At 25.6% G+C, this 18,475-nt stretch overlaps 1 protein-coding gene across 1 annotated transcript; it reads left to right on the top strand.

The window, feature by feature from the left end:
• The first annotated feature begins 336 nt into the window (after positions 1–336).
• LOC127279387 (proline-rich protein 36-like) lies at positions 337–14,828 on the top strand. The gene is made up of 9 exons (XM_051301708.1): positions 337–495; positions 747–1,377; positions 2,568–2,746; positions 4,178–4,242; positions 4,818–5,089; positions 8,477–8,527; positions 10,224–10,271; positions 12,047–12,189; positions 14,426–14,828. Exons 1-9 carry the CDS (start codon positions 484–486, stop codon positions 14,444–14,446), a joined length of 1,422 nt encoding a protein of 473 aa, XP_051157665.1. The 5' UTR covers positions 337–483; the 3' UTR covers positions 14,447–14,828.
• The last annotated feature ends 3,647 nt before the right edge of the window (positions 14,829–18,475 follow it).

The following is an 18,475-nucleotide window of genomic DNA, read 5'->3' as shown; positions in this document are numbered from 1 at the left end:
GAAATATCGCGTAGAAGCAGTTCACTTTACTTCAGTCTGTGTATTTATTAGCCGTAAAAATGATAATTTATTGTTATATAACTCAAAGGTTGTAACTTAAATATACAGAGAGGTATACCTATTGAAGAAAATGTTATGTAACACTTTGAAATGACTGTATAAATATTAAAAGAAAAATGTGCAATAATGAACTTGGGTGATAGCTTTTAATTTGCAATTAAACTATGGAATTCAAGTAGTTTTTAGAAAAATACAACTTTTTTTTCATTATGGTAACTGGTAGCAAGGTGAGAGACGACTCGACGACATAAGAGGAGAAAGGTTGAAATGTCCTGACTTTATCTGGCTATAATTTAAGAGAAGGAGAAAAATGTATAGATTTCCAGATAGCTATATAAAAGTCTGTCACATAGTGATCGAAATCAAATCGTTTTAATACTCGCGAGTGCCCTTTTTCTTCCTGTCTGGGAGTATATAAATCAAATGAAGATCTTGGTTAGTTACATATTTACACTAATTTATAAAATTCTCTTCTGTTAATTATTTTTAGTTAATATTTTAGTTATTTTCATTGTTGTTACTTATTTAAATTTCATTAAAAACTTAATTTTATTTCTATTTTTTTAATAATTTTTTACACATTTTGTATTTATTTTTGATTTCTATTTTACTTTTGTTCACTTTTCGAATGATTAATATTGTGATCTGCAACAACAACAAAAAATTAAAAAAAAAAAAAATCCCAGGTGCTATTAGTGGCGACACTGGTGGTCGTCAATGGTTACCGAGACGTACGATTTCAAAGATCACCCCAACATCGAAGACCTTTTCGATCGTATCCACAGCATTATGGAGTACAAAGTTTTAAAACGCGTCGATCACCACCTTGGGATTCATTGCCACCTTTTATGAAAGCAGAAATAATGATGGACGAGCCGCCAATGATTATAAAATCAAAACCAACAATATCATTTCCACCTGAAATTGATATTGAACTACCGTCAATAATTCGTGAACTACCATCGATTCTTCGTAAGCCAACGATAATTATTGGTGACAAAATACCAATAATTCATGGATCATCGATTATTATTCGTGACTCACCACCTGCAAAAGCTCCTGATGCACCAGCAATGCCTGAACCTGTTGCAATGATGGCGCCAGCAGCAATGGCGGCACCTGCACCAATGGTGGCGCCAGCAGCGATGCCAGCGCCTGCAGCAACAATGGCACCAGCAGCAATGCCTGAACCAACTCCACCAATGGCGATGCCATGTTCCAAACCTTCAATACCATACCCTGGACCTTGGGCTGAAAAAACTTTAAGTCTACCACCAGAATTCTTTTTATCCGATGAGTCTAATCATTTAAGTGCTGGTTAGTTATCAATTCAAATTTTTTTTAAAACAAATTTGAATTAATGAGAATTTGTTCACTCATTTAAATAAGAAAATTTTTCACTAATTTTTTTTTTTGTAAAATATTACTATTTGATTTAGTAATATTGTTTTTACTTATGTTTTAGTGAAAAATTAGTCGAAATTTTCACTAATTTAAATTAGTGAACGAATTGTGGATTAAAATGTGCAGTCATTCACAAAAAATTAAAAGACATTAAAATAATAAGCGTTGCAGCTTATTTTAATGCCTTTTAATTTTCTGTGTTTTTTTAATTTTCAAAAAATTTAAAAATATTTTTTAATAATAATGTCAATAAAATACACTGGAAAAAAAAATTAATTTAATTCAAATAATCTGTTATACTTGACTATTATCAAATATATATAAATATTTATTTGTATTATAAAATAATTTTTAATTAAATTCAATTCACTAATTTATCAATAAATTTTATCAATTGAAACCAATAATTTCTGTATTTAAAAGAAAAAAAATTTAATTGACTCAAATAAAAATTATTTGTTTTTAAAGAAATATTTATTTAATAAGAGTCAAGTAAACGATTATTATTTGAATGAAATAATTTTATTTTTTCAGTGTATAAACAATTTTCACTCACAACAATCCATCCTCATGTATATTTTATAACAATTTCACTATGAAATTCTAGCTCAATTTATTTTGTGTATTTTACGAGAAATGTGTCCGACAAATTAACATTGTGACAATCATGTGACCAAACAATCACATATGCTTTTAATATTTGTAAATCATTTACAACTAGAGAAACTCTCACAGCATCCGGATATTCAGGATATCCTGAATATCCGAGTACTATCAGGGAATACAGAAAACAATTTATCATATAGAAACAGTTAAAATATTTACTGAAATAGTTAAATATTTACAGGGGACGGAGTGTATAATATTTTTGACTTTTTTTTAAAAACGTCTTATTTCGACTTTTATAATGTAAAATATTACCTTTTTTAAATTAAAGTAGTTTTTTCTATTTCAAATTAGAATAGAGTAGTTTAAACAAAATATTTGTTATAATAATAAAAAATATAATTAGCAATAATTGTACTTACTAAAAAAATATAGTGAAAATTAAATTATAATTTTAAAATAAAACAAAAAAATATTTTTTTTTATCAATTTCTTAGAAAACAATGGAGCTGGTATTGCTTGGGATGCTGCTCCAATTTCTCCAAGCATAAATCCCTGGGCATCGATGCCGGAAATGCCAACAATGGTAGAAATGCCAAGTACGGATGCACCAGCAACAGAAGCACCTACGACAATTCCACCACCACCTCCCCCACCACCGCCACCCCCAACAATGGTAATTGCTGACATTTGTCCTCTTATCAAATAACATTTCTAATTAACACCAAAATTTTATTTAGGTTTCTTTTTCAAATATGTCAAATTTTTTTACAAATATTCATTAAAAAAAAAAAAAAAAAATTCTTTCTGAAAAAATCTCCTTTTATAAAGAATATCTTTTTTTTAAAAATAGTTTCTTTTGAAATTCACTAAAAATTTTGTTATTCGACAAAGAATATTAAAACCGCTGCCAAGTTGAAGTATGTATTTTTGTGTTCATTCCATGAACACTTTGCTTCCTCATGGAGATATTTTGCGATCAGTTTACGATTTTTTATTTATATTTATTTATAAAAAAAAAAGCTTTCTACTCTAATTATAATGATTTTACAGATACATAAAGATTTTTGAACAAAAAATGCAAACAGGTTTTTATCAATATTATTTATTTTTAAAATGTCAATAACTTTGGATAAAGTAATCGTAAAATGTTCGTTAATAGGTCAAAAGATGCGTCTTGAAAATCTCTACAAAATGAAACTAAAAAAACTGTAGGTGTCATAACATTTTTTTAAAGTTATGAGCAAAAAACGATTTTTTATGATTTTTAAAATGTCAATAACTTTGGATAAAATTATCGTAAACTGTTCGTTAATAGGTCAAAAGATGCGCCTTGAAAATCTCTACAAAATGAGACTAAGAAAACTGTAGGTGTCATAACATTTTTTTAAAGTTATAAGCAAAAAACGATTTTTTATGATTTTTAAAATGTCAATAACTTTGGATAAAATGATAGCAGATTGTTCGTCAATAGCTCAAAAAATGCGTCTTAAAAAACTCTACAAAATTAAGTAAAAACATCCCAACTTTCAAAACATGTGTTTCAAGTTATGGGCAAAAAACGATTTTTCAAAAATTTTAAAAGTCAAAAAAAATATAGTTAATATGTATTAATTTGTCCCAAAGTTTTCTCATTTTATGTCCCCAAGTGAGATCTACAATTTAAAAAAAAATTCAGCCCTAAAGCTCTTATAGAATTTGAGATATTTATGAAAATGTAATGTATATACACACACACACACACACACATACGGAATGACATTTTCTAAAAATGTCATTTTTGGATTCCTGAGGTCAAAAAACATAAAGATATGTCAAAAAAATGAGTTCGAAAAATTTCGCGAAAACAATACTTCCTCCATGAGGAAGCAATAAACTACTGTCTGTTTATTTATTAAATAAATAAAGAAAAATTTAAATTGAATGATAATGTATGAAATAAAATAGAAGACGGAATAAGATAAACTTGAAAAAAAATTAGCAACTATATTTATATATATATGTAGATAAGAAACTATTTTATGGTTCATTAGTCGGCTGTGAGTTTTCCCGATCAAGTGGATAATCGAGTGTGTAAATAGCGATGAAAGTTTGTAATTGTTTTCAGGATGCAGCACCTGAAATGACAAGTCCACCAGCCAAAGAGCAACCGGACGTGGCAATGGCTGCCAAGTAAGTGGAAATACTTGTTCAGTTTCCTGAAAGTTTTCTTTATGGATATATATATATACACGATAACCTGCCTTGAATGGAATGAACTAGTAGAAAATTCTATTCTTAGCCTACAATGTAGTTCCAGTCATTTAACTATATACATATATATCTAATATATAAATTATTTCTAAATATATAATATTTTTAAAAAATTCTCATTTTATATTTACAATTTTTACTATTTACTTGTTTTCAAATTTTTTATAGAATGAAAATGTTAATAAAAAAATTCATCAAGTTTTTAAACCAATTTGGTAAAAATAAAAAAATTTACTTGTGAAAAAAAATGAAAAATTATTGCCATTCGTTTATCGGAGAGCAAAAAAAAATTGTAAAGTCACTAAAAGATAATAAAGATTTCTTGGATTTTTTTCGTTCATGTACAATATATATATATATATATATAGAGTATAGGTTTATATACCTATCGAAAATTTCAGTAAGAATTTTATGACTTTTTTTTCTGCAACGTAAGACTTTTCTTGTAATTTATTATTATTATTATATTTTTTTCTGTTTTAAAATACTTGCAGACCAGCTGCACCAATGATGATGCCAGAAGGTATGGGCTTTATGATTGCACCTCCAAGAGCAACGAAGAGCAATCTCATTTTCCAACAATCGACACTGCCAGAGACTTTCAACATTGTTTCTTTGCAGCATCATCAAATCAGCGCTCCGTTCAAACTAAACTTGCCAAATTTACCGATTTCCGCAATGTCAGCTCCTTCCGCTCCAATGGAAATGATAAACATGCCAATGATGGCTGCTATGATGCCCGAACCTACTACTGCAGCTCCCCCAGGTATATAATATCAATTTTTTTCTCTATATTCATTTTGCATTCACAAATTAATAACGCGGTCATCAATAAACAGAATTAAAAAAAAAACAGGACACAATAATAAAACAATTTATTTGTAGTTTATATATTTTTGCATTAAATAATGTTTCCATATTTCTATAATTTATACGTATTTAAAAATTTTAAATATTTATTCATTATTGATTTTATTTTAAATATTTTTATTATTAACGTTCATTTTTAAGGGTGAGATTAATAAAATTTATTTTAATTTTAATTAATTTATTATATTTTTAATTCAATCTACGTTATCTACACTTTTTAATTATTAATTTGCCAAGACGCCAAGTTATTTTATAGAAAATAACTAAACCTAGAAAAATATATAAATAACCCGACAAGTACATTTTATAATTATACTTAGGAAAAACTAAAACCATCTCAGGAAATCGATTGTTACTTTACAGCAACAATAGGTCGCGGAGAGAGGGGCATAAAGATAAACACCATTAATTAAACAAAATTTATAACAGTTACACTATTTATTAACAATCACTTCAAGTTTGATATTTAAGAAAGTGTCAGAAGGTAAACCTACAAGATTCAATTTGATTTTAATAATTATTATTATTTAAATAATAATAAGATCGATTCAGAAGTAAAACGACTCATAGTATTATAACTGGGGAATTACCGCCCATTTATCGACGACGATGACGCCTAGTCCCAAAAATTATAAATTTATCACATTCTACTTTTAATTTCACAAAAAGGCACAAAACCAAGTTTAAACTACGAACGCCAGGATGAGAATGAGAGTAAAATGGTTGAAGAGTCAAATTCCAAAGCGTCGCTAAACAACGGCTTATATTTAGGAAAAACTAAAACCAGCTTAGATTACTTTACAGAAACAATAGACTGCGGAGAAGTGGGATAAGAATAAACACGATTAATTAAAACCAAATTTAATACAATTACACTATTTATTAATAATGACTTCAATTTTATTAAAATGAAAGTGTCAGAAGGCCGAATAAGAAGATTCAGATTCATTTATTTAATATTATTATTTTTAAATAATAATAAGATTGATTCCGAAGAAAAACGACTTATAAATGAACACTGGGGACTCACCGCTCATTTGACGATGACGCTTTGTCCCACAAATATATATTTATTACATTTTTAATTTACATTAATAGAAGACACAAAACAAAGTTTACTCTACGGACAACAGAATTAGAATGAGAGAAAATGGTGGACGAGATATGCTCGAAAGCGTCGCTGAACAGCGGCCTTTCTTCTCGGTGTCAATTAGATCAATGAATATTCAATAATTTAATATCCGCGACAGATAATCGATACGCGGTCGTTGGTAACGTAGATTTCTGCACTATCCGTTGTTAAATTGATTGATGCGAGAAGTTCATAGAAAAGCCAGTAATAGTTTGACAGATCGTCAACGAAACAGCAATTTCGTCTTCCTAGTGTTCTTGAATATTTAGGACTCTCATCCAAATATATACACCAGGAAGCTCTTCCCTTGATGACTTTTAATTTCAATGATAGATAGTGTTGTCCTGAACGTCTTAGTAATCCGGCGAGAATCCTCAATGCCTCGCGAGAGTTTTCATAACAGAACGAAAGAACAAATCAAAACTGAATTTATTAATTATAGATAGACTATTAATCTGACGACTTTGGTAAGTTGGTTTGTTAATACGTGAATTTGATTATTTAAAGAAAATGAAGTGAGTATCATAAGAGAATAATTTTTATAATTCATAATATTTTACAGCCATTATAGCTGTATTCCCACCCTGGTGTCATTTATTTACAAAATTTATTATAATTTAATATTTTTAAGTCATTTGTACGCCGCAAAATGCCGCGTTATATATATATTTCCTTGAGGGTTGGTTGGGTTTTGTATATTAGATCCACGATTAAAATTTTTTTAATTCTGCCACTTCATATTCGTATTCAGCGACCCCGAAAACCCTCAAGTAGAAATTTTCAAGTAGATCTGATTAATTTTTTAAAAATTTATCCACCATACTCGATCCGCCATTTTGAATTTTAAAAAAGGTCATCTGGAGGTCGATTATGTAATTCCATTTTCAATTCCACTGATATTAATTTTCATGTATATTTTCATTTTCACTTCCACTGATTCTAATTTTCCCTTTTAATTTTATTTTCACTTACACCAATTTCTAATCAGTAGAAGTGGAAGTGAAAATAAAAATATAAGTGAATGTTAGAAACATTGAAAGATAAAGTATGAAAGTGAAAATGACAATATGAGTGAATATAAGTGAATATAAGAATCAATGGAGGAAAAAATGGAAGTGCAAATATAAATGAAAATTTGAATCAATGGAAGTAGAAGTGAAAATGAAAATATGAGTCAAAATCAGAATCAGAGGCATTTAAAGGGGAAATAAAAGAAAAAATGTAATTACATGATCTACCCCCAGATTTTTACTCGACGATCTCAAAAACCCTCAATTAACAATTTCTAAGCAGTTTAAATCAAGTTTTAAAAAGCTTATCCGCCATTTGGAATTGTGAAAATGAGATCAAATTTAGATTTAACCTTTCTAAAAACAGTCGAGTAATATATTATCAAAATTTAAATATTCAAAATTTCGGCTTTAAAATTGCAACAAAAAATAATTAACCAAAACTTATTTTTTCAAATTAATGAATTCGATGAAATTTTGAATTATTAAAAAAATTCCAATTCGTTAAGTTTAAAATTTTTTGTCGTCATTAAAAATGGATTTGGACCACAAAACATTCGAATTTAGTGATAGAAAATACAAACGCTGTGGTATATTATAAGTAAAATGTTATATCAAATAGAACTAAAATACTAAATGAAATAAAAATTTTCAAACGGAAATTAATATAAATTTATTAAACCAGCAATTAATTTAACATATTTATTAAAATTTAGATTTTAATAAATGTTAATTTTATAATTGTTCAAATTTATGTATATTTATGTATATTTATATATATATCAATTTTATTAAATTAACTTTATGAACTTTAAATTATTAACACAGTCAATAAAATTTGAAAGATTAAATTGAAAATTTCGAAACCTAATTCAATTATCATAAAATACGTGTAGCTTTTAACTTTCTTTTATTAGCCACTCTATCTCATGAGTGTCTTTATTGAGTAAAATTTAATAATTCAATTTATTTTGATGTAATGTTACAAAAATGAAAAGTACTGCAAAAAAGTTGAAAAATCAATAATAATTTGATTATACTAATCAAATTTATACATATTGTATATGCTACTTTTAAAACAAATTAAATTATATTTTCTGTTTTAGATAGTTATTATGCAAAGAAAATTTTTTGTTAACAGTTACATTGGCACCTGTTGTGGCTACAACAAAAGCAGAAACTCCAGCTCCGGGTAAGATTATATTTTATTTCAATTAAATCCTTCAATTAAAAACGTTGATTTATAAAATGATTCTCAAAAATATCTCTTTAAATAAATTTATGGAAACTTTAAATAAATTCTATTGAACGTGATATGTGTCTGTATAAAATCATTCTAGAGAAATGTAAATAATAAAATAATACACATTTAAGTAAATATCAGAAATAAATTCAATACAAATTTATAAACTTTTTTCTAATTGGTTAATTCTTCAATTATCCATCACAAAAAATATTAAATTGTACAAATATCTATTTGCCAAATATTCGCCAATGAAATTGTTTAAGCGTGTACAATAAATCTAGATTAATAATTATTTAAAATATTCCTGGTATTTTAGAAAATAAATATGAAATTTACTATACGATACTATGATTGTGTGTTCAGATTTACTACATAAACATATTTGGAAATAAATTAGTTTAATTAATTACATTAGATGGGGCTTTCTCACTTCGAAAACTAGACCAGGTGTTTCTGACAGGTACATGTGGCCAGGAATGGATAAATTAACATCCCACAGCACATGAACTTTCTTGACCCACGTACTGTACAAATTTATCTGATGGACATAAATTAAATTTAAACAATAATTACCTATACATTAGGATATTTTTTTAATATTTTTTTTATTGTTTATATTATTTATTTACTACATGTACAATTTATTTATTTTATATACAAAAAATTTATTTATTTATATAATAAAAATTATAATATAGATATAAAAAATCATTCTTTCTGAGTCAAGTAAAAAAGAACAGTTCATTTATTTTAAGTTTCGTGTCCTCATCAGAAACTAAAAATTTATTTAAAAATTCTTTGTTAATATATTAAACAGTAGTAAAGTATTGTGAAAATAATAAAAAATAGAGGTAACGAACATAAAATACTGAAAAATGAATAAAAAGAAAAACTAAAAAAATTAAATTAAAATTTTTAAATTAAAAAAAATGAATAATAATAATAATTCTTAATGTGTAGAGCATTTATTTAAAGATAGAAATCAAGTACAGTTTAACAAAGATTTTATTCTTGTCAGTGGAAATAGCTTTGAGATCAATGTATTTTAAATTGAAAGTTCTTTTTAAGTATATATATATATATATATATATATATATATATAGATTAAGTGACTTTCACCGGATACGATTCGCTTTTAGTAGAAAATTCAATCTTTAGCGAGACAAAAGTTGTTTGTTTTATCACTGAAGTGACTAGTTTTATTGTCGAACAGAATTTATTTACTTAAATACGTATATATATATATGGAAAAAAAAATTTCAATAATAAAAAAAATAAAAGTAAAAATAAATAAAATGTATAAGTAGAAAATTATGTTTAGGTCAGACCAAAACTTGTTCGTTGTCAGTAGAAAAACTGTTTTTGGTCAGACGTAACTTGTTTCTTTCATACGCTAAAGGAAAAAATGTTTTTTTTTATATAGAAATGTATTCTAGATGCAAGTAAAAAAAAGTAATTCGTTCTTTTATGAGAAAATTTTTTCTTAAAATTCTTAAAACATTGACGTTAAAGATTGTTTCTTATTGTTAGTAAAATAATTTTATTTCTCAAATAACTTTAAATTGAAAAAAAATATTTCAAAAGATTTAGACTTGTTTTATACATAAGATTAATGAGAATAAATTTTTGCTTATTATTACAGTTGTGATGCATAAAGGATATCTCCCCAAATTACCTCCCATTCCTGTTGGTAAGAATAAATATTTATCTCTCTCTCTCTCTTTCTCTAGAATCAAGCTTTCTCGTTGAATTTCAATTTGAATAGAATTAATTAATTTATTTCAAAATCTTGTTATCTTGTTTACATTTTAAACAAAAGAAATTATTATTATTATTATTAATTTAATCTTGAATTAGGGAAACAGATGTAAATAAAATAATAAGTATTTTTTTTTAATTTATAATTACATAACATTTTGTAATATGAAAAATTTATATAATAATTACAATTATAAATTGTAACGTATTTTTACACTCAATAATTACTCTTAAGTTTAATCTCTAAATTTTACTGTTACAGCTATCAAATATTTTTTATTACTAAAATCACTAAACTTTGACTAAATTGGATCTCAAATTCAATACAAAACGGCGCGATATTTTGAACTTAATTCCACGTTAACTCAAATCTTAGAAAAATCAAATACCAAAAACATTAGAAAACTACAATTGACATAAGCAAAATGTTACGGTGCCACTTAACTTTTTATTCTTCTGGACGATCCCCGGTATGGAAAGGCGCCAGACAACTTTTGTATCGCTGGTATTCTCAACCGTATTAAACTATAATCTAATTCTCAAATGTTATCTCAAAACTTATAACTAATCAAAATACTAATTAAAATCGACCAATAAGAATTTTTAATTAAGTCTTTTGCACATGCTGGTGCTAGTCAGTTATGCAGATCGTGGAGAGAGGGCTGGGTTGTTAACAAAAAGAGAGTTCATTGTAACAATAAATAATTCGTAAACAATAAATTAATAATAAAAGAAGATTATATTTTTAATAGAATAACCAAGTGATATTATAATATTTTAAAGTGTAATTAGACTTTATTCCGATATTATGAACAAAGCAAGAGGGTGAAACATTATTATTGATAATTATTAAAAATGACGGTACAGTTATGCTCTGCATCGATGAATGGACTCATGACAGAAAAACGAATTATTGTAAATCGATTTGCACTTTAATTTAAACTAAATTTATAATAATTGAACTAAATAATATTGTACTTGGATATAAATTAGATTTTATTAATAGGACTGTAACTAGAAACACGTATCTAAAAACTATTGAAAACTAAACATGTTAACTCGATGAGGGCTGTATGGTAAGAGAGAGAATTTGAAAACTAAATTCTTAATTCACACTAAAATTGACACTAGATGGCGCAACGATTTTCTTTAATTTTAACCAATCAGAAACATTTTTCTACCTTACTTCTTCCAGAATTCTGAATTACTAATACAACTAAGCGACTTTTCCAATGTCAAGCTCGCGATAACTTGAAAATTAGAACCTGCCAATGACTGAAATAAATAGCTACTTTGTAAAATAACCAAAGCCTGCCAACCTAAAACTAATTTAAACTAAATTAATGCAAAATTCCGTAAAAATGGAGAGCCAGTATTTCAACTGGACTTGTGTCAAGTATAGGGAAATTCTCAAAATGCGGTAAACATGAATTATTCGTTATTCGTAGCGAAATTCAAAAAACAAGGATTCAAAAGTTTAATAACGATTAGTGCCATTATGACGCCAATCATAAAAAATAACATCACAATATATATTATATGTAATATAATTAATAATTAATTTTCATTATAAATAAAAACTTGTATATTTTTTTTCGTTTTAATTTGTGATTTTGTAAAAAATTATTGCGATGAAAGATTAAAGAGAACTGAAATATATATTTTTTTTAATATAATTAAAATAAATGTAAATAATTTATGTGACAGGGTGGCAGCTTGGTGGTTTAGGTGATATAGATCATGGTGCTCAACAAAATAATCCTGTCTGGAAGCAAATGGTGTCAGAGCCTGCAAAGTGGAGTTTAATTCTGCCAGAACAACATCGCCCACCTGTATCCACTCCTCCTAAGGTGAATATACTTATATTAATATCATTATTTCCATATGCGGCTTTACTCCTATTGTAAAATAAATTTTTTAAATTCTTTCGTAAAAATCTGTTTAAAGCTGGAAATTTAGTTTTTATTAAATAATTTAGAAAATAAGTAGCAAATAAATTGAAGTATTTAAAAATTTTCTATTAAAATTTATAAAAATTTGAAATCTTCTAGTAAAATTAAAATTTATATGAATTTAAAAAAAAAGTTTCAAGTATTTATAAAATTTTACGAATTTACAATATTAAATATTATAAATATATTTATAATATTAAAAAAATATATAAAAATTGATTTTTAACTCTGGTAATAGAATTATTTTTTATTTGACAATATTGTAAAATTCATATACAGGTTTTATAAAATCTCATTTTCCTTTCATAACACAATTTTTCTTCTAACGCAAAAAAGTAATTTATCTCTTCGTTGAGAAATAAGTTTGTTTATAAAAGAAACAGATTAATTCATCTTCCTATTTTTTTTTTTTTTTTTTTGCTGATATAAGGAACTGTAATTTTTACCCTATAAAGAAAATTAATAAAATAGTAAAATATGCTTGGTATTAAGAAAAAAAAATGATTTTCTTTAAATTAAACTTTGAATTTTATCCTTCCGTAATAGAGTTTTAAAGTGAAAGTTTTTATACACTCTCGATACTTGAGTTCGAAAAGAATTTCTCAGTAAAAACTTTGCTTGTTTATATATAAGACACTTACAAGTTATATTTCTTTCACGGCGCGAATATGATTAATCATGAAGGATTTTTTTTGAGATTAAAGCTTTGCCATATCTATATTTAAAAAAGAAATTGAGTACGACTATAAATCATTTTGCAGTAATATATGGGCAAATCCACAGAACCGGCCGATTTCATGTTACTCACATATTTTTCTATTTTAGAAGTATTATATTAATTATTTTCATACTTCAACCATTTTGTAATATCTCTGAGAACCTATTGAAATAAGAAAATTGAATAAATGTGAACCTTCTAGTCTTTTATAAAAAATAAAATCGAATTAAGTAACTTAAAAAATAAAATATACGGTGTTACTCCAGGTATAAATTTTAATTCTTATAGGTATAACTTGTTCGGCATAGATCCGAACAATTCCAAACTGTGGTGAATTATAGTTTACTTATTGAAGAATGTTTTGAAAGTAATAAAAAATATGTGCTCTTAAATAAAAAGAAATGATAGTCGTTGAAAGTAGCGTTACTCATTATTTTATAATAATGAAATGTCTATACATTTTTGTAAATATCTTTTGCGGCGATTATTCGATTTGAATTTTTCAAATTGGAGCTTATTGCTTGTGAACAGACGAACAAATGTATGTATCATAGAATAGAGTGCAATCAGAATTAAAGAAAATATTCCAATAATTATCACTCTATGTTTAAGCGTGAACCATTTTCAACTTAGCCTTTTTTCAGTAGCACAACTACAGGATAAAATATGATGAGTTGAAAACATGTGTGATTATATAAAGACATTATTATAATTCTTGTATGCAAACGCCAAATTATATTTTCAATTTATAACGTCTAAAAATTAAAAATAAAAAAAAATTTATCGAAATTTAACTAGTTAATCGTGAAAAATGAATTATCCTTTCATTTGTTTTATTTTCAAAGTTATATCAAAATCGATGTCAATAATGTCAGTTTGTTGGTTAAAATAGTTAATATCAAAATTAGTAAGTAAACAATTTAATTTACAGAAATAAAAAATTAAATGCTAATAAATAAAATATCTAATAAAATATGATAAAATATAAATAATTTATTTTTGATAATTAAAAAATTAATTATTTGTATTTTATCATATTTTATTATTCAAAATGTTTTGCACATATTTCAAATAATATATAAAAAATACAAAGAAATGCCATTTTTAATTATAATTTCCAGAAGAAAAATAATATTTTCGTTTTTGGCTTTTAACTCAAACGGCATTAAAATAAAATGAATCACGCAAGAAGATAATTGTTCTTGAATATATTTTAAAGAAAGTAAACCATAAATAAAAGGTGTGCTTGCTATTTGGAAAATTTTCATCTTGATAAGTAAAAATCGGCCGGTTCTGTGGATTTGCCCATATATGAGTTGACTAAAATAATGTAATATTTTCTTCTTTTTATTTAATTTATTTTTAATTTTCACAAAATGCAGAATAATTTTTAACATATTTTTTCATTATTTTCAGAATGGAAACGGTTGGTGGTAAATCTTTCAAGTTACAAAATGTGGAAATACTTTTTAAAAAAAACATCAAATTTTTTTAATCTTTAGAGAAAAAAGTCAATTACTTTGAATAAAGTACCAAAGGATAAATTCGAAGATAAATTTTCCTTCGATTTTTTAAAACTTTTAAAATGACAAATTATGATGAATTTAAAAACTAAGTTTTAAAATTTTTTTGAAATTTAAGTTTTAAATTGTGTAAACATTGTATATATTACGATAAGACTGGATATAATTTTATATATTAACTATTGATATAATTATTGTTATTATAGGAATTGTTTAATAATGTTTAGAATTATTGATTATTACAAAGAATTGTTAATTATTTTTAATTAATTAATAAATGCATTGTTTAATTATTATCGTTTTGTTTGTTTATTAATCTGACAAGTCATAGATCTGGCTTTAGCCATTTCTACGTATTGTGCAAATATTTTTATAGCGCCAATCCTACAATAACTTTAAAGGTTCTAGAACTTTGTAGAATAAATTGTAACCTTGATCTTTAACGATGTTAAATATTTTTAAAAAATTATTAAAAATTAATTAATTAATCAAGATTACAAGGGAAGACTCGAATAAATTATTTTTTGACGCCAGTCCTTTCTTGGGACAAAATAAAAAAAAAATAATGAAGGGACAAAAGAATTAAATATCAAATCAATTAATCAAATAATTTCAATATTTAAATGTCAAATTGGTCCTACATGAACAAGGCCACCATGCTAATAACGTAGCAATGGTCAATTTTGACAGATAAACAAAATCAAATCTCAATTAAATAGATATTTCTTTAATTGTTAAACTAGTCTGGAAAATACACAAGGCGCCACCATTATTAAAATTCAAAATTCGAGAAATCAAAATAGTCTTCCTTTTACTCGGCCTGCTGCAGTCCCAATATTCTTGGTTAACGGTAGAGAGGGCGGTTCGTGATAACATATTCGAAAAGATTTTTATTTTATATATTCAATAAAACATGAAATTTTAGAAAAAGATTAATAAATTTCTTTATTTAATTTTTAAACATGTTAAGAATTTAATTTAGACTCAATATAATATCAAAATATATTCATAACAAAAAAAAATTGTTTACTTATTATTATTCAAGAATAAGATTCTTAAATTCGGAGAATGGAAAGAAAAATTGAAATATAAATCAAATGAATGATATTTCAGTTAATTTAGAAAATTAAATTCATTTTTGAAAAGTTTTAAACTCAATAATAATTAATTAAATTGAAAAGAAAAATTAAATCAGATTTATTATTAGAAAAATCAAGCAAAGAAAAATTTTGAAATAACATTCATAAATGTAATATAAAATTTTACTAGAGAATTCCAAAATTAATAGAATCAAAATGGCCGTTGGCAACGAATTTCCAATAGAGATTTCCAAACAATTCCTTCTTTTTATTAAATTAATTTCCTTATTTTCTTTTTTTATTAAGTATATTAAATTTTCTTTTTTGAATTGATGTTATACTATATTTTCTTCTAAATTATTATCAAGATTCCAATATTTAAAAGAAATGACTAAGACACAAAAAACGTCTGTTTTATACGAGATGACATTAAAGAGTGATCAAAAAGATGTTGTTTGTTTTTTCTCCAAGGAGATTTCGTTACCAACCAAAAAAATGATTAACAAAAAGAACATTAATAAGTCGCGACAAAAAATGAATTCGACGATCGGTAAAAAGGTTTTCTCATGAATCTTGATGCTGATTGGGCCAAATTAAAAAGGTGCGAAAATTTAAATTTGATAAAAAAAAAGATCTTCATAAAATTAATTTTGTTTTCTTGAATAAAATAATATTACTTCTTCTGGATTAAAGATTTTAATACGTTAATCCAACGCAAGATGGTAAATCCTTATAATTCTTCTCCAATATAAATATTAATTTTTTCTGACACTCAAGTAAAAATCTCCAATCTTCAAATTTACATAAAACCGGTAACATTAAATATTTTACATGGGCTTTGGCTATCTTTTAAGGTCTTGTACGATAAATTTTAAGATTTTAGAATAACATTTAAAGTTGTAAAATATTCTTTAAGGTTGTAAAACAAATATAAAGGTTCTAGAACAAATTTTAGGAATGCAAATAAATTTTAAATTAATAGAACAATCTTAAAGGATGTAAAATATATTTAGTGGTTTTACATTATGAAACTAGCTTGCACGTGTTTACTTACATTATCATTATCTTGGGATTGTAGGATGAATAAAAGGGTAAAAATGAAAACACATTTTTCTGATATTTTTATACTATAATTTTTAGATTTTAACAAGTGTCTCGGTCCTGTTATACCATGACATGTGTCTGACTGCGTGTGCGTTTTTCGCGTGAATATGTGTACGTATTGTTTTATTTGCTTCTTGAATTAATAGTATTTTTTTGTGTTTGTTATTTTCGTACATCACTTTTCATGTTTGTTATTGTTAATTTTTTTTAGCAAACTAAAGATCACACCTTACAAACTATGCCCTGTATAGACCATTGGTAGTAATTAAGAAATTCATATTAGGAAAAACTTAGCGCATGTTCTACTCTCGCACAGACATGTTTTGTAAATGTTTTTTTTTTAATTCTGTTTTTATTTTCTTCTAAAGTTTCTTGATTATTCTCACATCGCATTCAGACATTGTGTACAGAATTTTACAGTCGAAGGATACACATCAGAAAATTTCTGAGACTCGGGCTCAGTTAAGAATCTGCAGAAATTCTCGTCGATTAGTATTTTTTTTCTTTTCATTTTTTTTTATTAGCGCTCGCATAAACATATATTTACACATTTAAAAACTATGGTTTCTCTAGGATGGTCCAAAAGAATGTAGAAGAAAACAAAAAACACTTGAAATTTTTGTATTCTCACTCCAAAGGGTTTTTAAGATGAAAAAGATATTTTTCAATTTTAAAATTTAAGAAAATTTTTATATAACAACCTCTAAAATAAAAACCAAATTATTTACAAATTATAATTTGATTGATTCTCTTTAATTTTAATGTTGAATTTACAATTTAGATAAAATTATTTACATTTAAAATTTTCAAAAAGTGATGTAAGTTTCTATGCTCTCATAAAGTGGAAATATGCGAAAATAATTTTTTTCTCAATTTCTACTAAAGACAGCACAAAAAATTCGAATTTTTTTTTTATAATTTTGAACCATCCTAATGGTCTCGCTTTATCATCTTTTCCATCACAAGAATTGTGACTATCGCGGAGAAAAAATGCATCAGGATAGAAAAATACAGCGATTTTATGAGCAATACTGTTTTTATTAAGAAATATTTATTTTCAAAAAAATTCAATTTAATTTTTTAATTTACTTTTGCTGAATATAAATAAATTACTTTTCTTAAAATCAGTAAGAACAATATATTAATTTAAATAATATCCCGCGTGGAAATGAAACCATGGGTAAAATCATAAAAACCATGGGCGAAATCGATTGCCAAGGTAAATACGAGTAGACCCATGGTTTAAACCTTGGCAAAAATCTCAAAAACCATTGCTTATGTCCGTTTCCCATGGTACAATTTTCCATAGGAAATTTTTTTTAATTTTACGGATTTTTAACCATTGCTAAAATCTTGGAAACCTTGAAAAATTTTTTTTTAATTTTACTGATTTTTGACCATTGATAAAAACTTGCCAACCATGGGAATTTTTTTTTAAATTTACAGTTTTTGGACCATTGCTAAAATCTTGAAAACTATGGGAAAATTTTTTTTTATTTTACGAATTTTGGACCATGGCTAAAAACTTGCGAACCATGGGAAATTTTTTTTTTAATTTACGGTTTTAAACCATTGCTAAAATCTTAAAAACCATAGCAAAAAGTTTTTTAATTTTTTTGATTTTAAACCATTGCTAAAATCTTGCGAACCATGGGAAAATTATTTTTCTTAATTAACGGATTTTTGACCATTGCTAAAATCTTTCGAACCATGGGAAAATTTTTTAATTAAATTTACGGTTTTAAACCATTGCTAAAATC

This window comes from Leptopilina boulardi, unplaced genomic scaffold (assembly GCF_019393585.1).
Source record: "Leptopilina boulardi isolate dan_hultmark-lab unplaced genomic scaffold, ZJU_Lbou_2.1 LbouV2_216, whole genome shotgun sequence".
Classification (NCBI taxonomy): domain Eukaryota; kingdom Metazoa; phylum Arthropoda; class Insecta; order Hymenoptera; family Figitidae; genus Leptopilina; species Leptopilina boulardi.
Note: the sequence above shows the minus strand (reverse complement) of the source record. Positions and strands in the feature narration are given on the sequence as shown.

What these genes read in the sequence shown, in the direction of transcription:
- LOC127279387 (XM_051301708.1), top strand. An exon ending in GACGTGGCAATGGCTGCCAA is followed by an intron (nt 4,243 to 4,817) that starts GTAAGTGGAAAT and finishes AAATACTTGCAG; the next exon opens with ACCAGCTGCACCAATGATGA. An exon ending in CTGTATCCACTCCTCCTAAG is followed by an intron (nt 12,190 to 14,425) that starts GTGAATATACTT and finishes CATTATTTTCAG; the next exon opens with AATGGAAACGGTTGGTGGTA.